Source organism: Atractosteus spatula, chromosome 3 (genome assembly GCF_055471065.1).
Source record: "Atractosteus spatula isolate fAtrSpa1 chromosome 3, fAtrSpa1.hap1, whole genome shotgun sequence".
Lineage (NCBI taxonomy): Eukaryota > Metazoa > Chordata > Actinopteri > Semionotiformes > Lepisosteidae > Atractosteus > Atractosteus spatula.
The window spans coordinates 46,353,988-46,374,725 of NC_142708.1; the positions used below are offsets into that span (position 1 = coordinate 46,353,988).

Sequence of the window (20,738 nt, forward strand, 5' to 3'; positions counted from 1 at the left end):
TAGATGCAACACAGAATACGTAGATGCAAAACAACTATAAAAAAATAGACCACCTGCCGTATTTGTGCAACAGGTGTTTCACCTTTTTATGGCTAACATCATGCTGATGATCATGTACAAAATACTCAGTTTTTGTTTTGTCTGAACATAAGACAAGGTGCTGTGTGTTATAATGCAGCAGGGTGCTTCAGACAGCAGTGGAGAAGCACAGGCTGGATCCTACTGGAGAAGGCTGTAGAGCAGCTGTGTGCTACAGGCACCTGCAGAGCGTTATTAGTCAGAACCAAAGTGCTCAAACTTGAGAGTCCTCAGCTGTTTTCTGAGAGAACTAAGAGGAGTTCAGCAGAAGCTTCCTGGGGGTCGCTGAAGGAACAGCAAGGGGAGTGTGACTGAGTCAGAAGATATCAGGTTTGGCTCTGAAAAGCCAGCCGCCATTTAGAGGCTACTTGAGGAACTGGAAATGTTCAGAGGCTCCGTGACTCAGGGGATGGAGTCCATGTCAGGAACTGGAGGTAAAGCAGGCACTCAAAGGCAAAAAAAAGTTAAGATAGCTGTCTGGAGACATGCAGAGAGCTGATGCGCTAAAGGAGCTCAATGTCAGAGCACTTCCAGAGTGGTATCTTGGGAAAAAATAGTGATATGGTGAATGAGAACATTTGGTATCAGATTGGTAGGCAGAGGGCAATGCCTACAGGTGTCTGGACCAAGTCCTCAGCCCTATAGGGAAACCGCAATCACTCGTGGGAATGTCAGTCACTCCTGGGGACACCGAGGGCTGTGAGCTGCTGCCTGCTCGGGTGTGACACCATGTCATCCAGATGTAATTAAGCAAATACACATTGCCTCTATTTGTGGTTCATCCTGGCAACAGGAAGTGTTACCACTTTAAAAAATTGCCTTAAATGTCTTTTAAATGAATTAATGAATACTGCAGTAGAAAGTGGTAGACTCAGCTTTGTGAGCATTATTTTACAGCCATCTTTCATCATCTGTAGATCACTGACCATATACCTGCTGTCTTCAGAGCTGACTTAATCATGCATAATCATGACGATACATTCCACAAGTGAATATCTTCCATGGGTTACCTCCTTTAATACGGAATAACCAATGGAAAGAGGTTTCTGTTTCCCTTACAAAGAGAAGACTGTTACTATAGATTTGTTATTTTCATTGGATTTTATATAAACAGATACTTAGGGATGTGAACAAATGGTCTTTTTGGTCTTTTCTGAAATACAACTTCTGCTCTGTGCAATGCTATTACAGTTTAACATTTTTAGATTTTTTTAGCCCAGTCTGTAATGGTCTGTTGTATGTTATTTTTGTTCCCATTTTCACCAGGGGCATATATTAATTATGGAGGGCACATAAATGTAATTAATTTTGTTATATTGTTATATGTTATATGAAGAGAAACCAAAAGAAATCCTTGTTGCAGATATTCTACAAAAAAACAAAACCATGCTGAATCAGGATGTCAGAACAATAAGGAATAAATTAATAACACATAACAAAGAATATAAAAATACTAAATAGAAAGTGCAATGCTTTGTTTTTCATAATGAACAACAGCATAATAATAAATGTCCCATAACCCAAACAAATAATTAATATCTCAATTTAATAATTAAACAGTAGGAACCTTTTGTTTGATAACTCCACATTTACAAGCATCTGAGACAGTGGTATAAATGTGCATTGATTCTCCTAAATCTTAAGCTGACACATCTATTTCTAAGTCATCTTAAGGGAGTCATCCCTTTGATTAGTAAGCACTTGCATCTTAGGATAGAATTTAGAAGTAAACAGACTTTGTCACTAATTCTAGGCTGGAGACAAAAGGGAATACTTTTCAGGGCCAAATGTGTAGTACCCTTTCCTCACAACAGATGGCCAATTCATTACTCCAAGAAAAAAATATGTGTTTATCAAAACCCGACAACACTCTCTAAATTAATAAACATTCACATGCCCATTTTTGTCTTGGATTCCTCTCCCCCATATTCCTGTTAATCTATTACACTAGAGCCAATATGATTTGATAGATTCAGAACCTTGTCGAAGTATATCAGCTCTGGACACTAGTTATGCAGGTCCACTGGCAAAATAAACCTTAAGCATATGTGAGGGATGCTATTTTGCATTAATGTTCATATTGATTTACCTGGGAGAGAGAAGTACAAATGCATTAAGGCACAAGTTCCGACGTGTACTTTATCTTCCTTGTACAAACAGATTCAAAATAATGAGGTAAAAAGGGTACTGTTTTCAAAGTCATTTAAAATACCAGCTGCTTTAATTTTGAAAAGAATTACTGCCGTTAAATTTGAGTAGTGCAGAGTTAGAGCAGTTTCACTTAACTACACCTTTCCTTGAATCCCCTGAGGTCTTCATGTAGTTTGTGGTTAAATATGTAACCTCATTAGTCATAGTAGTAATTGTGAATGAAGCCTCTGATAGACATGGACACAAATGTTATAAAACTGACCTCAAACTGAATAATCTGAACAAACTTAATTACTCCACTTTTAGAGGTTACAGAGAGCATTGCAGTAGACTGCAGAGACCTGCAGAAAAATATCCTGGAAGATGTGAATGAAGATTTTGCAAGTTTTAGATGAAGTTGTTTTTTTTTTAATGTAAAATGAGGAGTTAAAGTAGGAGCTGCCAGATAGATAGGTGATGCCTTAAAACAAACACTGTCTTGTGACAAGAAATTAAATTCACATACAAAAACTATGACTTTGGCTTAATTATCAAGACCACATCTGATATTTACCCTGCTTCTTGAGAATAAGTGGCTCTGGTGAAGCATAGGCTCCTGTTTCTCCTCAGATCACGTTCCCGTGGAAACACCAGCAGTGGCAGTGAATCAGAAAATTCCAACAGGGAACACAGAAAAAAACGAAACAGGTACTGTAGGTCATCCTCAGCTATCACCTTGGATAAATACACCCAAACCTTTTTTTTTTCAAAAACTGGATTCCTAGTTTTTACTTATCTGGATTCTACCAAGTCAATAGTTCTGGGGAGCTAATAAAGGTTCTGCAGATAAAAGACATGGCAGAACATGGTTGGGGATAGGAAAACTTTTAACAGCATCTGCATCAGTGTTTCGCTCATTCCTGCTTGTCTTAGTTGCCAGTTGAAGTGGACATGACTTATTTTTCCTTCTCTGTTACACTCATGAGTTTAAAGAAATTATTGTGTTGTAACAATAATAACCTTTCATAATAGATCACAAACCCCTTTATAATAAAATGGCAAAACAAAAGAGACTACACAAATGAATAGAGTAAATTAAACTTTCATAATTGGAGTATAAAAGTGTGCTTTATGACAGAACTTGAAAGTGCTGACAGATGTGAAAGTCCCAAATATTGGCTGTGAGATCACTCCCCTGCCTTGGGGCGAAAGAACAAAAAGCATAGTTTTCTAGAGTTCAGAGCTTCATTTTGAAAACTGAAAAAAGGCCTGAGTCCAAAGACTGTAAATGACAGTATATATATATATAGGTTCAGTATATATATATAGGGGGTAACAGCTAGACTGCTCTAGTCCTTATTGGTAAAGGGCTATATTTAGAATCTTATTCTGAAATCCACAGGGAACCAGTGCAAGGCAGCCAAAACTATATGTGCTCAAATTATAGTTCTGGTTTTGGTTAAAATCTGAGAAACTAAGTTCTGTGCATGCTTCAACCTGTTAAGAATATGTTTGAATGCCCCAGTAAGTGTGTTACAATCATCAAGCCAGGTATTTACAAAATCATGCATTAGGTTTTCTCCATTGATGTGAAAGGATAAGAACTCCAAAAAAGACATCTTCACAATACTGCAAACCAAAGTGCAAGACTTGAATCCATAATGATATCAAGATTCTTGACCTAAGTATGCTACTAATACTATCCGTCATGTTTCAGATGTAGACATTTTTTGGCATCCATTTTTAATGTTACAGTATGTAAGTAGTGTGGTAAAGCAAATTAGATTTGTCACTATAAGCAGTTGGAGTAATGTCATTTGTCAAACTAAGAAAAAACTGCTAGTTTCTTTAAATATGACAGTAAAAAGCAATATTTAGTGAAACATTTTTAGATTCAAAATATATTTGTGCAATACTGTTCATCCAAGGGAAAACCAACTAGGGAGAGGTCAAATGGCATAATACCAGAGTAGCTGAAAGGCATTTTGGTCCAACTTCTGTTTTATAATGTAAGAGTGAATATTTATGATAGGTAATTACCATTAGCTGCTGAAATAAGGTAAGACCAGGCTGCAAGGTGCAACTACTTTTCAGATGTAAGCTTTAAAAAAATGTAAAAAGCTTTGGCTATCAATGAGAAGAAGAGTTTAAAATGGTTTTCAAACATACAGGAAAGGCTGCAATCTTGGTTGACACAAATTTAATATTTGCCCCAGATTTAACAGTCCCAGTATACCTTTATAATATGAAAATGTCAGGCTGTCCCATCTTTGAGTGCAAGTAGATGCAAAATTGTGAAGTACGATAAACAGTCTTTACCTTCAAACCAGCCTTCTACTACTTAGAAGCCCAAGAAGCAAATGAATGAAAAAAAAAACCCAAATGCAATATTATTTTTTTATTTTGTCAAGAAACAACACTGTACAAGGTCCCATACAAAACCATGACTAAAAGTAGAAGAAACCAAAATCAGTGTAACCCCAGTCACCTCATTGCCCCTAGCTTCTTTCAGTTTGACTGGGTGCGTTGTCTGACAGGTCTCGGCAGGAGAATGAGATGGTGGACTCTGCCCCTCAGTGGGAAGCAGTGCTTCGACGGCAGAAGGAGAGATCCCAGAATGACCCAAACTACAGGCGCTCCAGACACCGCTCCAGATCGTAAGTGCTTTCATCCTTCAAAACAACTCGGCGAGCGGGCCTCACTGGTGAAACAAGCGTTTATATCTCGCCCTTGATGAGCCATTCTTCTTGCCCTTGATGAGCCATTTTACGTGCTTGCTACATATTAGTTTGTGCAAATTTTCTGTTCTCACCACAACAAGGAAAGGCAGAACCATAAATTGTAAATTAAACCTATCAAATTATTATCGTTATGGCATCAGACATGATGCAATTCTGCAATGGCTAAGAGTGTTTCTTAGCCATAGTGATCATTTGTCCAGGGTTCTCCAAAATGTTTGGGGTCTCTGGGGTCTGAGCAGAGAGGAACATTACTTTGAGGAAGGAAAATAATCAGAATTAGACAAAAAGATCTAATTATTCTGTAGAAACATCTAGACAGAGACTTTGTTATTGGTTTTGCAAACCAGTTGGTTACAGCTGTTTATCACAAAATAACTTAAACTGTATATTTTTAAATGTATGTTTACATTTGCATTTCTAAAAGAACAGTAAAATAACTCCAGTATTTTCTTCTTACCCTTTCAGTCATAATACATCCATAATATCAATGTATTGCTTAAATCTGGTTTTAAAAATATTTTGGCAGCCTAACAGCCTGGCTAAGCTTTTATAGTAATTGTTTTTAATGTTGACCTGCTGTTGGCTTCAATTCTGGGAATCAATTAATAAAACAAAAATGGTAGGGGCTTTTAGCCTGATGCTTAATGTTGACTTCAGTGTGCTATTCACTATGACAGATATAAAGAGATTTGATCACACATGCATTGAATGTGCATAGAATGTTCATCTGATATTTCTATCAGAATTGTTTAATCATAATCTTGGAAAGAAATATATAAATCATCTCAAAGTTTCGATTGCTTGACATATAAAATGTCGGCAGCATTTAAAAGCCATTGTTTTCCCTCAGCACTTGTTCAATCCTATTTTAATTAGTACAAGACCTTTACAGGAGAAGAAAGAATTTCCATAAGGTCCTTCAGTTCTGTAATTAAAATTCTTAAGATATTGAAAAACACATTCCACTTTTTATTTGTAGATCACTTAATGTCATAAATAATAGTGGACCCTTTTCACTAAAAAAATACAGTAGAATACCATAGCCTAATAGGGGGAATCCACACAGTGTGTAAACATTATGTAGTATCTCCCATATTCTAATAGCTAATTATGTGCATAAGTAATGTGTAGAGCAAATAAAATCTGTGCATATAGCCACCACAGATGAAACAGTTCAGGGTTCCCAGACAACAAGGATACAATGAAGTGCTGGAACAGAGTAACCCAGAGTACCGCTTAATACTGAGCTTGCCCAGTTTCAAGTTGAAATTGAAACCCATATTTTCCCAGTGTTTAAAGGACATTAAGTACAGTATGGCTATGGGTATTTCTAGTTGCTGTTGGTATTTCAGATGCTAAGAAGAGAAACGATAAATTACAAAGGTTTAACAAATTGTTTGGAAACTAAATGATGCAGTGTCACCACCCCAGTAGCAGGGCACATTGTATAACATGAAGCAATAGCATTTTATGTGATAGCTTGATACATAACTAATAATCCTAAGCAGGAGACTTGAGTGTATAAGAAGTAGTTTGTTCTAAGATACAAATCGTCTTCACTCAGCATAAAGCAAAGAAAGTGATTGTCAACATAACCTTTGGTATATTGAATATAAATGAGAAAATCTAAGAAATATTTCAGTCTAATAGCTCTCTCTGCTTATTTTGTATTACCCATTCTTTCAGCAATGAGTAACTGCTGAAATATTTACATTTCAAAGGCATTTTGCATCCTTACTTCTAAATGTAATGATCCAATTTTGATTTTGATTACTTTTAGTTTTTATTGCACTTTAATGCTTATTCTGCATTCACTGATTTATGTTTAAAAGACTGTTTAAATCATTGTAATCCCTTGCATTACATTTTAGGTATATGGTAGCTTACTTCAATATAACTAGTACATTCCCACTTCATTTGTACATGCATGTGTACCACATAAGAACAGTACTGTATATACAGGTCTACTGGAAGATGCTGTGTATGAAATTGAGATTTACCTATTTATTTCTCCTTTTCATCTATTATATAAATTGTATACAGATGATAATGTCTTCCCTGACTAAAACTATGACAAATATACACTATTTAACAGCAATATACACAATAAGGCAAACTAAAAATAAAAAAAAATATATAAAATGGTCATCAGAGATAGTTTGTAGTTCTGTTCTTCTACTGTATGTGCTCATCTCCTAGTTCTGTGACATGTACAGTCTCCATCCTTCGTCCATGCTCCCATGAACTTATCAAGCTCCTCAGTCTTGCCAGGTGCAGAGAAACACATTGAATTTAACTCTTTAGTTAATACTTTTCACATATGACTCGTTTCTGTGGAAAATATTTGGTGGTGTCATTTACATGTACTAGCACTCATTAGCATAATTATTCATCATGTTCATTTACACTTTCCAGTTCTTACTGGGTCACTCTGTATTCCTCACCACACTCTATGTGAAAACTTTCACCCACTGCTGTTCTCTGTTTATAACCGTACCCTATGACTCCTCCCATGGCTTTTCATACCACTTCTACGCAGCTGATGCTCAGACCTTCTTCCCCTTCCGCTTGTCTTCCCTTGTCTCTTGGCCATCTCCTCCTGGATGCAATTTCATCATCAGAGATGGAATCTCTGTAAGCCTAAACACCTTTCCTGCTCTTCCTCAACCTTTCCAACTCTTTCCCTCTTGACTCCAACACCCTCTCCCTCAATCCTCTGCCAAGAATCTGTCCTCACTCACTTACACAGCTTCAACTTCATGCCCTGCTGCTCTTCCGCCTGGACTATTGGAGCTCCCTCCTGGCCGGCATCCCAGTCAGCACTATTCATCCTTTCCAACTCATTCAGAATTCAGCTGTTCGCCAAGCCTTTCCTCTGCATTGCTCCAGTCCCTCCATTAGCTCCCTATAGCTGCACACATCCTTTTGAAAGCACTCCTCCTAACCTACTGCTTTGTTAACAACTCCGTCCCAGTCTATCTCCAATCTCTCACAGTACTCTGTCTTCCTTCTCCACCACTCATTGTGAACATCAGTTTCACTCTTCTTTGCACAGGCCTTAATCTTTTAATGTGTGCCTTCCACATTGGTTTGTTTTTATTGTCCTTTGTATTTTTACTTTCTTCTTTGTATTCACTTTGTTTTATTGTATGTTTTGTAAGTTGCCCAGGATGAAGTTAGGTGGTAATTATTCCATGTGTTAGATAATAGTACTGCTGGAGGAGCACATAACAAAAGGTAAGGGCTCTTGCAACACACAGAACACATTACCACTGTTGAGTAAATGAGGGCTTTTATGGTATAACAGTCTTATGCTTCATACTGTATTTTTCTTTCCCAAAAGCATATTTTATGTTGTAAACTTATTAAGCACCTAAATCATATCACGAAAAATTATTTAAGGCAGTATAACGCATATTAGGCAGTTTTTTAAGTGGTATTCCAATTTTTACTCTTTATTACCTTCTAATAAACATGTTTTTCAGTTTAAAATACTTTCTTATTTTTAACTATTCAAAATTAATATTTTTTTATTAATCTTTTACTGAAAATGCAATTTTGTTAAAGAATTGTGGAGAGTATAGCTGTATATGCAGTAAAAAGAGAAGGAAAACAGCTATTTAAAAGTTTGCATTTATTTAGCTTAACAGCATAACACTAATACTAATAAATATTATTTTTCATATTTAACTTATTTTTATTATTTTATCATTGATTTAATCATAATTCATTTTGAAAACAGTGAAAGTGTGTAATTTAAAAAATAATTGCTATTTTTAAAAAGCAATCCCATCGTGTGATTAAAATTCGAATGACTCACACTACAAACATGTTTTGCATTGAATAGTCAACTGTGAGAGAGGTTTTCTATTTAAAGGAGGTTCCTGTGGAGGAATCACTCATGGCTTTGCAATAGAGTGAATTGACTCACCAGGGAATCTCAGCAAGCAAAAAATTTCCAATCTGTTTCATAAGTGTTGCAGCCAGATTTGACATTTAAAGGAAATGATTGGCGGATAATCAATTCATTTTGTAAGACCCAGGGTGTGAAGAAATCTAGGCTTAGATTGGCTTTGGAAGCTCCCTCACTGAGGGATTCTTTTTTATCACAAACCAGGGAAAGGAGGAGACAAACAAGCATATGAGGAAAAAATAAAACTCCACACTCCAAGCACATGAGATCAAAATGGAAAATCACTTGAAAACAATATGAATCTTTTAAAGCCCTCTAGAGGCTGTTAGCTTTGGGTAAATGTGTCAACTGATACATGCACATAGAGACAGACTTTAAGGATGGACAGTATTGCTGCCTCAGTGCTGGTGTTCTTGGTTCAATTCCTGGGGTGCTATCTGTCTGGAGTTTGTATGTTCTCCCCATGTCTGTGTGGGCTTTCTCTGGTTCCTTCAGTTTTCTCTCACAGTTTAAAGACATACTGGTAGGTTAACTGGCTTATGGGACAATTGGCACTGGTGTGAGTGTGTGTGAGTCTGTGTGTGCCCTATGATGGACCGGCGTCCCATTCAGGGTATATTCTGCTTTGAGTCCGTTGCTTGCTGGGATAAGCTCTGGCTCCCCCACAACCCTGTATTAGATAAAGCAGTTAGAAAATGAATGAGTGGAAAACAGATTTTTGCCTCCACCTGCTGAGATGTTGCTGGGTGTAAAACACTGACAGAAATCCTATGGCCATTGCCATTTTGCACATGAAACACTCACAATGACAGATATTACAGTGTAATATTTTTAAGAGTAAATGAAGTAATTTAATTTGTTTTCAAGGTCTAATTTTAAGTTCTTAGAATGTTTTTTTGGCAAAATGAAAAGCCTAAAACTAGGAAGTGTCTATTAAATGGTATGAAACACTTTAAACTGTACATTTTAAAAACCCTTATGCTTAAAGTTAATTTTATTGATAGAATAAAATGGCTACATTCTACATGGTTCAGAATACTTTTGCAAGGCTATTGATTTTCCATGTTAGTCTATAATATGTCTCAACTAATGCAGCGTTCTCCAATGCCACACTCGGACATTGAGGTATTGTAATATTTTCCCAAGTATTAAAGCGTTAAGGCATTAAAGAATTAAATAACTGCTGATTTACAGAATCTGATTGCATTGTAAAAAAATCAATTCTGGTTCATTTTGCTGCCATTTCGGCGCTTAGATCATGAATTGCTACAGGAATCTCAGTAGCATGATCTGTTTCTTACAGGAGAAGCCCAGATGTTCAGGCTAAAGAGCAACTTTGGAAGCACATCCAGTAAGTGGCAAAAATCCTTCTCTTAATGGACAGAAAAGAGGGAATAATATTAAACAGGTTATTGCAGATCTAGCAGCGACTAGTTGTGATTACCAGATCCATCACCAAAAAAATATTCACATTTTGTTCCGTTCTTTGGGTACAGATATATACAATATATTCTATTAAATATATATTTAAGGAAGAAACACCAATTTGTGATGATGTTAATTACATTATTGTATCCCAGATATAATATAGGAAAAGATATATGAAATCAACTTAATTTTGGAGTTGGTTTTTGAGAATACAACATTACATGTAGACTAACATAGCAACATAAAAGGGCAGCACACAAATAAAGAACGGCAGTCAGAAAAAAGGGGTAATTAAACTTTTACTTAATTTTTTTCTGTTGGTATAAAGACCATATAACCATGTACTAACTACTTAATATTGATTTCTAGGAAAGAGCTTGTTGATCCCTCTGGGTTGACTGAAGAGCAACTAAAAGAGATTCCATATAAGAAAGTAGAGTAAGTGAAATATAACCTTTTGTTGCATTAGAAATTATGTTTACTCTTGGATTAATGTAGATTAAAGGGATAGTACTATAATTTAAAAGAATAATACAATCACTTAAATAAAAATTATCTTATTGTAATCTTTTCAGTCTTGCAGATTGTTTTCTAAAAAGTCTTACATTTATCTGAAAATACTGATTACAAAATAAATTTAATTTTAACTTTGCCTTATGAAGGTTTCATTAACATCTTAAATTTAGACACATTTGTCTGAAAAATACAATTTTCATTAAATTGTAGTTTTAGAGCCATTTCCTTAAAAGTGTAGTTTCTTTTTTCAGAGGGCATACCTTACTCTACATCTTTGAAATAACCCAGTACCATGTGCATGTGTCCACTCATTAAGAAACAAGCCTATATGCAGTATTATTTGGGGCAGAAACATGTTCTCAGTATTAAAACAGAAATGTTATCACAACTCCATGTAAAGCCATTTTCTTCCTCCTTAAGAACTCAAGGCGACCCTATCCGAATACGACATTCACACTCACCAAGAAGCTTTCGCCAGTACAGACGATCCCAGTGCTCTGACGGAGAAAGATCTGTGCTTTCAGAAGTAAAGTAAGCAATTCTTTTTTTTAAAAATGTAAAGGGGTCACAAATAAGTTTGAAAAATTCCACCTTATCAAACATGAATCTTTTAAGAAGTATTGCATACTAGTGTGAATGAGATGACTTAAAACATGTATTGTAAAGGATGGTACATCCCAAACAAGCTGCCCTCTAAAGTTAGGATTGATGCACGGTGCCTAACCCCGGATCTCAGGAATTCTGCTGTGCTAATTCTCTTCCTCATCAGCTCCAGAACTGACCTTGTGCCTCCCCTGCCTGTGACTCGCACAGCTGACTCTCAGGGCTCCTGTGCTCCTCCCTCTCAGCAGGTCAGCATTTGTTTTCTCTAGTGCTTAGCGGTCTGTACTAATGATGCACACCTGTTGTTTTCAGAGGGAAAAAAAAATCTTCTTTTAAAGGTATTTTCAAAAAGCTACAGCTAAGTAAAACATTGTTAAATCTAATTCCTGTGCTTTGCAGGATTGTAAGGATTATACCCATTTGTCATTCAGCAAAGAAATACTCAATAGACCTTTTTTTTTTACCTTATTGAAACTTTCCCCACAACCCTCACAAGGACATGCGAACTGAAAATGGATGGTTGCATATATTGATGATAATTTGTAATTCTGATGCTTTTATCCAAAATTGTATTCATTTATACAACTAGGCATTTTACTGGAACAAGCTTAGTAGGATAGCTTGCTCACTGGTGCACCTAATATATGGAACCACAACCCAGGTCCAGAGATCCAATCTCTACTGCACATTGCCGCTTTTCCATATTTAGGAGATACACACAAAACCTCTCCTGTAAAATATGTGGGTCGTTTCTAGTGAATTCACACAGGATTCACTTAAAAATCCTTCCTCTTGCATCTCAAATTTGCACGTATCAGACTAGTGCAGCTGAATTGAATTGTATAAACCATTAAAAAGCAGGTTATTGCCAATTTATCCAGTGACAATTATGTAAATTAACAACGTCAATTTTATTTCAGTTTAATCTTTTGTCATGTTGTCTCAATTCATTGTATCTAAATTTCCATATTCAACATTATTTTCAGAAGAAAAATGGATCCAAAGACAATCTTTCAGAAGTCACCGACCAGGATGTGAAATGCAGTACAAAAGTGAAGACCATTCACACTGCCAGACAAAAAGCTGAGACATGACCCAGCTCTTTACTTGAGAAACATTTGTCAACACAAAAGCCTGATTTTGCTTGAAACCAGAAATGTGAATGTGAAGATTCCGTGTTACGAAGGAAACAAAATGATGGAAAAACAACTGACAGTTACATGTGTACATTGCAGTGCTACTTCCCTTCAGTGAACTGTTACTGTGTACATTTTAGATTATGCATGACCATACACTGGATTACTCAACATGACTCCAGATAGACATTTCAATGTATGTTTGTCTGCTTCAACATTTTCCAATCTAAGGGACAATTTTATGTTGCCATTACCTCTAAGCTATTTGACCTCCATTTTATACAGTATTAAATTGTGTGTAGGCCACATGATAAATGTAGAAGTATAGCCAGGCTATCATCAGTTGAATTATTTTTTATTCATTATGTATCTATGCTGCTGTTCTTTTTGCACAAATGTAGTTTCTTTTATTCACTTGTTTACAATCAAGTTTTCATCTGATGGCTTAGTACAATACAAAAATTAGATCATAATAAATGCATCAGTTGCCAAAAGTCTTTCTGGTCATATTCTCTTTTTGTCTAATAAGATACAATGTACCATAATTTTTGGCATAGAATGTAGTCACAGGACTGAAACTTGTATAGGTCTTCAAGGTTTCCTTTCAAACACTAACAAATCATGAAAGGCAAAGCTGATTTAGTCAAAAGATGTGTTATATCAAGGGTCTGTAACCTTGCCCCAAGGGTTCTTGAGTGTCTTCTGATTTTCATTTCAGATGAGCTCTGAATGACTTCATTATTATACATTTAGAAACCTGATTTGTTAGCAGCAGCTTTAACTACAAAAAAGTTATGCTTAATTACAAATAGAGAAGGAAACAATATCATAAGAACAGCAATTCCTGTTGTACCAAATATCTTCAGACCTCAATTATATATAATCTTGGAAAAAACACCTGAAGGATAAGAGGACCACAAACCCAATGAAGAATTATAACTGGAACAAACTACCTAGACATCCCAGAGAATCTAGTTCAGCAGTATCTTTCAAAAAAGATCTAGGTAAGATAAAGGATCAATATGGCACTTATTGTCAACCACAGGACAAATTTTCTTCCCATTTGAAGTGTTGTTTGACTTATTACTTCCTACATATTTCCCTTACAACCTACATAGGCTAAATTCATGGTAGTTGTATTTAACTGTAAAGCCTGGTTTAACTACTGGCTCTTATAAACCAAAACAATATCCTTAATTTTAACAAAGCATGTTCCTGTTAATGCTTTTATATGTTGGGTTTATGATTCTGATCTATACAAATAAGCATCTCTTTCTTGAACTTACAGTGGCTGTGCAAATGCATATTTAAATTCACAAAATGCTGATAACATAAATGAACATTTTTAAATCATATTAACAAAACATTTACAATGTGACATCTGCGACAGTTAATAGGCACAAACTGACTCAAATGCTAAGAATTACTAATAATACTGAACATGAACTTCAGTGTGATGGGAGTTCTTAGCTTTCTTTGTAGCAGTCAGAAATCAGGTGGTGTGAACTTTCTCCAAGTTCACTGTTCAAGCCTGTACAAAAACAAATGTGACATTTCAGGTACAATAATAACAAAATTAAATTTCTTGAACTCTAAGTAAAAACAATGATGTATTTAGATTACTGATTTAAGTGGTGCTTGTTTTCTTTTTCAGTTAAACAAAACCCAAGTGTAAACGTTTAATGGCTTTCTCCAGAATAGAAATCTGCATTTTTTCATTTTTTTTTCTGCATTTGTTGACTGGCCATACAGAAGAATGAACCAAGAAAAACAAATGAAAGATGCAGTTCAGAACTATTCATGAATGAATGAAAGTGATGTGCAACCTATATTAAACAATGTTAATCTGTAGCCCTTAGAAATCTTAATTTTGTATTAATTCTTTTATCTGAAATGCGTCTTCCAGTATAATAAAAGTAAAATTGTTGTTAATTTCTTTAAAAATTAAACAAGAAATTAAAGTACCTACAAAGAAGAAACATTCTGTAACACAAATTGTACAAGAACACTAATTTGATGTACATAAGATACATTTTACAGCTATACTGATATATAATTAACATTAGGCAGTATCCTGAGGCCAACAAGACTCATTTTTTACCACTATATCAAATTATAATAATTATAAGCTTAACTCCTTCACAAACTATTCCTACACTAGAGAAAACACTTCTGGAACTTGTAAACATTTTATAAGACTCTATAACAAGTTAAATTTAAAAGTGAAAAAACATTTTTCACTGTACTTGCCATCAACTTAACAAGGTAGCACAGGCAGCATCTTGTTAAGGTCAACACAAGAGTCAATGTATGCCTTTTTTGACACCACATTCATCTGTTCAAAAAGCAATGAATGGGCAACACAAAAAGGCAGATTTGAGTTAAAGGACAGAAATGGATTAACCAACACTGTGTACTCTTTTTTGGAATTTACCAATAAACTGGCATCCTTATGTGAAGAGACTTCAGATTTCTGAAAAAAAATGGAAAAAAATAAATCCAAGTTAACACACTTTAATTGCAATACAGAAGGGATCTTCTAGGTAAAATAAAAATTACAGGCTATCAAAAATTAATAATATGCTACAAAATTAATTAGACTTGAATCCACAGTAGTTGGGGAAAAAAACTGTCAACAGGCTTTAAAGCATCACCATAACAGGATCTTAGTTTTACTTCTCATCCAAATAAAGAAGCACTGGAGGTTTCATAGTTTGTTTAGGGCAACAGTTAATGGCAAAGTCAGGCTTGAACCTCCTACTAAATTTGATTAAGCATAGCAAACAAACTACCTTCAGACCCCACTCCTTGAGATATACTGCAAAACAATATATTGCCAACCAATCAATAGAGACCAAGCTGCATCCTTCTTTATAAACTTGTTTGCCAAACACTGTTGATATGATTCCCTTGACACCTACCTAAAATTTATAGTTGATAACTGAAAAATGTTGTTTGATTACTGGTTAGTTTAACAGGTTATTTTCTGTAGATTCATTCTGCAGGTTACATTGTAACTGTATATGCCAACCTCTGTGGTTACATAAATGTTACATTATGACTTTCTTAGCCATTAACACATATTGAACATTACCATTCATGTCACTTCCGTTATTTCACCCTTATTTTTCTTAGCTATGTCACCGAGTGACAAAGGTGGGACAGGAGAGCAAAAATGCAGGCTCACCAGAGTTTACTGTCCTTTTAATGATTGATAGGCATGTGTGCTAATCACAGAGCAGGACACAGACTGTAGTAGCAGCTAGCAGTTTATGAGGTAGAGAAAGAAAACCTACCACTTATATAGTGGAAGAGAAATTATATACCTATTCTCTATAATTAGTATAACTCCAAACATACACAAAGAAAATGCCAAAAAAGACCTGACTTTTGAAATTGTCTTAAAACCTGTAGTTATCATATAATATCTAAACAATTTTAGAACGTGTTCTAAAATATTCAAGCATAAACCGATGAACATTGTGAACAACTACTAATTATAATAAAATTGACTTACTGTGAGACCCAGTTCTGAAGTAACTTTGGCAACATCAACAGGTACAGTGATCTCCACACCTTCAATTCAGGCTTGTTAAACGATGTTTGTGATGTTTCCTAGAAAGTGACAACCAAATCAAGCTCAATCCTACAAAGCAGTTTGCTGATGTTTAGAAAAATCTTTCAAAGTAAGTGGAGCTTGGAAACAAACTAGCCCACAATGGATTTCAAGGCCTTACTCTAAAATGGCACAAGTTTGCCTTTTCAAAAGAAAACAAAAATAAAATGAGAAAAAAGAGACAAGATCCATTTAGACACTTCATACATGTTGTAATTTGGATTCAATAGGCTTAACAATGCTGTGATCCTTGTACTTCCTTAAAAACTTTACAAAGAAATCATGGAGAACATAATTAGGGATGGTTGCTCTGCCAATTCAAAGATTTTAAAGTTTTAATTAAATAATTAATCCAGTAATTCAGAGAAGCAGGATAACACAGATTACATTTTCAAGGATATACACTAAACAAAAAAAGTTTTATATTTTGATTGTGTTGAATGTTTTACGGTTGCATATTGTGGCCAGCTAAGATCACTGGATGAACACTTGGCAAAATATAGGGTATGTAACAAAACCCTTTTACAATCTTCTGTATATAATTTTTAAAAATAATTTTGATGAAAATTCTTACATATGGAAGCAGTATTACTGTTCATAAACCCACCATATATGAAATAAAAAAATCAGTAAATTCAGTATCAGGCGATCTGTTTGTATTGTTAGGAAAAAGAACTTAAATCATAAAAATTCCATACAACCATATAATCAACAGCCAAAGATGATTAACAGAAAATTACCGGATATAGTAATATATGTAAGCAAATTCAAAAGTAGAAAAGCAGAAAACAATTCAAAAACTTACAGTCTTACCACAGAAAAATAAATGTATATTATGCTTTACTCTTTTGCAACCTAACCTTACACAGGAGGGAAAAAAAGATCTGCAAGTTTTAGCTTCTAAAAAGTGTTTGGATTTTTTCCTAGATTAATATTCTTAGAAGATGTTCAAACCATTTTTCACTGTACTTGCTGTTAACTTATCACAAGATAGCAAAGGCAGTGTCTTGTTAAGGTCAACACAAGAGTCAATGTATGCCTTTTTTGACACCACATTCATCTGTTCAAAAAGCAATGAATGGGCAACACAAAAAGGCAAATTTGAGTTAAAGCAGAGAAATGGATAAATCTAACACTAATTAATCTAATTAATTTTTAAATTGGGGAATTTACCAGCAAACCAGCATCCTATTATGGTGATGTTTAGAAAAGACTTCGGATTTCACCATAATTAAATCTGAAACAAAATGAAAATTCAAGTCAATGCACTACAATCACATTTGAGGAAAGTACCTATGTTCCAGCTAAAGTAAAAATCCCAGGTTATCAATATGTTATAGAAAGATAGATCATTTGAGTACAATCCAAAGAGACTGAAAACAGAATAAACAGTGTCAACAGCCTTTTAAGAGTCTCCATAACAGGACCTTGGGTTTACTCTATCCAAATGATGGATGAAAGAGTGCTTGAAATTTAAACCACAGATTAAATGCGAGTTTCTAATTATGAGAACCACGGTCTTCATCTTCCCATTTGCCATTGATGTCAGTGCTTCAATATCCCCTTTCTAGTTAATTGTACTTGCTAGGAACATTTACACAGGGAACACAGTTTGTGCCCTTAAAGTAAGCCCCTGCAAGAATTAATGTGTGCCTTGTCTGACACCTCATTCATCTGGAGTGGGCAATGAATGGGCAACACAAAGGCAAAAGATGGACAAATATCAGGTTTTTCAGGTGTCAAGTATATATCCTTCTCAACAAGATATATCAAATAAACGATGGACTTGTTTTTAAATCATTTTATTACACATCTCATTCGGTAACTCAGATGAAAAGACTTAAGAAAGCTATATATCTAAAGGGCTGATGATCATATACCTATAGTAATTTTAGTTATACAGTACAGTAATTAAAAGCTAACGATTTTATATATGCATTTCTTTTCAGTTTGCTTAATGAAATAACTACACAGCATGTGACTTAAATACATCGATTACCATCTGAAGAGTTACAGTTTTACATTGGTCCTTATTTTAAATCTCCTAGCCATGAAACTTATCTTTATCTTTTCACAGGAATTTAAAAAGACTACAACAGAAAAACATTAGAAACCATAATTAATCTAAAGCAATGTTCATTCACTCAATGATGTATATCTTTCTGCACCTCCCCTGGAATTTACGGTCTTAATCCCCATCTCTTTACCCATTTTTCACCACCATTGTCTCACATTGCTGTGCTCTCCCCCATTCCCCACAAAAAAAAAGCAGCTTCAGAGCCAAAATCTTACTTTTGGATGTGGAATTAACATCTACTTGCTTTATAGCTTCCTATTCTAACATATATAGTACTGCATGCATGTTGCTGTATTTTGGTTAAAACCTCAAATCTTTCAGCTTCTGTGGTGCACGATTTCAAACTGCAGAGTGTGATAAAGTAAAACATTTAATTTTAAGTGCTTAGAATTCAACACATTTCCAACAAATACAGGTGATTTAATATTGTAAGATAAAACTAATATTATATATATTATATAATGTATATATGTCAATATTATCAATCACTATACATAATTTAAAAATTTTTATACTCACTTAAATTAAAACTTTGCCATTCAGGTGACTTTAAATTAATCTTTTAATCCACATTTAAGTTTCTTACAATAATAACTAACTTTTGTTCACAGTTGGTTCACAAAGGCTGTAAACAAACTTCTCTTTGATTCGAATGTGAAACCCCACCTGTTCAGGTGACCCGATACCAGTGTGGCTCGACCAGACTCCATCTTGCAAATAGCACCTTCTTGACCACGTGGCTATCGCAAGCGGGACACATGATAGACGTTTCGGGTAAAACTGAAAACAGAAATTTTCCTTTTTTTTTTACTGGTACCAGGATTGATCATTTAAAAGGATGAGTTCAGCATTGCGAATACAATGCATCCCATTTCATCATACAGTTCTGTGCGAGTGCTCGCATGGAAAATACTCGTTTAGATAAATTAGTCTTAAGAATACACCATAATCAAAATCGTATGCGAACGTTCATATTTTAATGAATACGTCGCTTGGTACAAAACCTTACCATCAACATTAGTCTTATATAATTCGGCCAGGACACCGTCTTACCCCGGCCCAAATTCCCCCTGGTTTACTTATCATGGCCTCCACGATTACTCTGTTCTCCTCCCCACTGATAATCGATGTGGTGAGCGTACTGGCGCACTATGGCTGCTGTCGTACCATGCAGGTGGGAGCTGCACAGTGGTGGAAGGGAGTCCCTATTACCTATATACGCGCTTTGATTGCAGTTTCCACAAAACCTCTATGTAAGTGTAAAGATTTATTTTACTTATGACTTAGGAAAGCTCGATCACAACAAGGGCAAAGAAGGCGAAACACTTGAGGTTACAACATTTCCACTTTCCATGCATAAGGCTGCCCTAAAATGCTCAGGCAATCATTTAAATGTTTATATACTAACTTTATAACACGAATATATTAAAGCGTCAAGCTTCCTAAAATAAATCACACATCTGTGGTCAGATCTCGTGCCACGTGGAATGCTCAACAGACCGCAGGCCAATTAAAACAATTAACTGAAGGTCTGGACTGCAGATAATCGAAGCCATATTACATTATTTTTCTTAATTCTTCTCAACGTGGGAGTCAAGCCTTCAAACTTTCTAAAAATATATATACTTGCGCGCCAGTAAGAAAAACATTCTATTACAATCTTTTTTCGACTACTAGGCAATTAACACACAGATTTTCCTCTAGCCTTTTACAAGTAACCCCATGCAAGTATTTTAAGGCGTACATGGCTTATTTTAAAATGATATAAGACAGAATGTCCGACAACCACCTCACCTCATTCAAACGCGTCTTCCAACCAAAGAGAGAGCCCTGCCGGATGTGACGTACTAAAAGTGTGCGCGTACTGGCTCCATCACGTCCGCTCCGTTTTTGTCAAATGTCCGTCACTCAGCGCATTCCACGTATAATAGTTCCTAGTTGGATATTTTCTTTTACTAGTGAAATTAACCTGTTGTTTACCGCAAATAAATTAGTTGTTCAGTTGAATATTTTCTGATATAGTTAAAACATGCTAAAACAAGGAAGCAATATGCTTTTGTACTTTACGGGTTTTATACTGTGACAAAGCTTTTGCTTACAAACCTTTGCCTACAAGAATAAGAAGTACACAATGCGTGGAAACAGCAGAATTACACAATTACAATAAGGGCTTTGGAATACAGCAGAAAAGCAAGAAGGGGAAAGTAGAATAGTACGTCAGACAGGTACTGAGTTGCCAAGACTTACATTACTGAGTTGCATTAGAGGTGAGCATGAGTATTTTGAAGTCCACAATAACCCTGTATGAAGACAGTACTAAGATTCCAGGATAGGAATAATGTGATCACTAGCACAAAATTCTGGCTGCCGAATTCTGGACATACTGAAGTTTGTTCAGTGTGGATTTAGATACCCCAGCGAGTACACCCGACTTAACAAGTCCTACGTCAGAACCGAAACCCCCAAGTTTTAGTGATCAGCAAGATAAGAGCAATGTCAG

General features: G+C 35.4%; 1 protein-coding gene, 1 long non-coding RNA gene and 3 other non-coding genes across 5 annotated transcripts in view; 1 reads left to right on the forward strand and 4 right to left on the reverse strand.

Moving 5' to 3' along the window:
* The window catches only part of epb41l4a (erythrocyte membrane protein band 4.1 like 4A), a 126,595-nt gene extending 113,555 nt beyond the window's left edge, over nt 1-13,040 (forward strand). Inside the window, exons 18-24 of the mRNA XM_088909942.1 lie at nt 2,839-2,916; nt 4,746-4,865; nt 10,166-10,213; nt 10,660-10,728; nt 11,227-11,337; nt 11,576-11,657; nt 12,396-13,040. Of these exons, the coding sequence (XP_088766068.1) occupies nt 2,839-2,916; nt 4,746-4,865; nt 10,166-10,213; nt 10,660-10,728; nt 11,227-11,337; nt 11,576-11,657; nt 12,396-12,503 (616 nt within the window). The 3' untranslated portion in view covers nt 12,504-13,040. The remainder of the gene's footprint in view (nt 1-2,838; nt 2,917-4,745; nt 4,866-10,165; nt 10,214-10,659; nt 10,729-11,226; nt 11,338-11,575; nt 11,658-12,395) is intronic.
* LOC148837837 (uncharacterized) lies at nt 12,302-20,079 on the reverse strand. Its single transcript, XR_016090785.1, has 6 exons — nt 20,033-20,079; nt 18,905-19,018; nt 17,335-17,398; nt 16,063-16,160; nt 14,980-15,018; nt 12,302-14,076 (listed from the first exon to the last, which is right to left on the reverse strand). It is a non-coding gene; the product is annotated as an uncharacterized LOC148837837 (long non-coding RNA).
* On the reverse strand, nt 14,784-14,918 carry LOC148837838 (small nucleolar RNA SNORA13). The gene has a single exon (XR_016090907.1). It is a non-coding gene; the product is annotated as a small nucleolar RNA SNORA13 (small nucleolar RNA).
* On the reverse strand, nt 17,123-17,259 carry LOC148837839 (small nucleolar RNA SNORA13). The gene has a single exon (XR_016090890.1). It is a non-coding gene; the product is annotated as a small nucleolar RNA SNORA13 (small nucleolar RNA).
* On the reverse strand, nt 17,735-17,869 carry LOC148837840 (small nucleolar RNA SNORA13). The gene has a single exon (XR_016090906.1). It is a non-coding gene; the product is annotated as a small nucleolar RNA SNORA13 (small nucleolar RNA).
* Nucleotides 20,080-20,738: the final 659 nt, after the last annotated feature.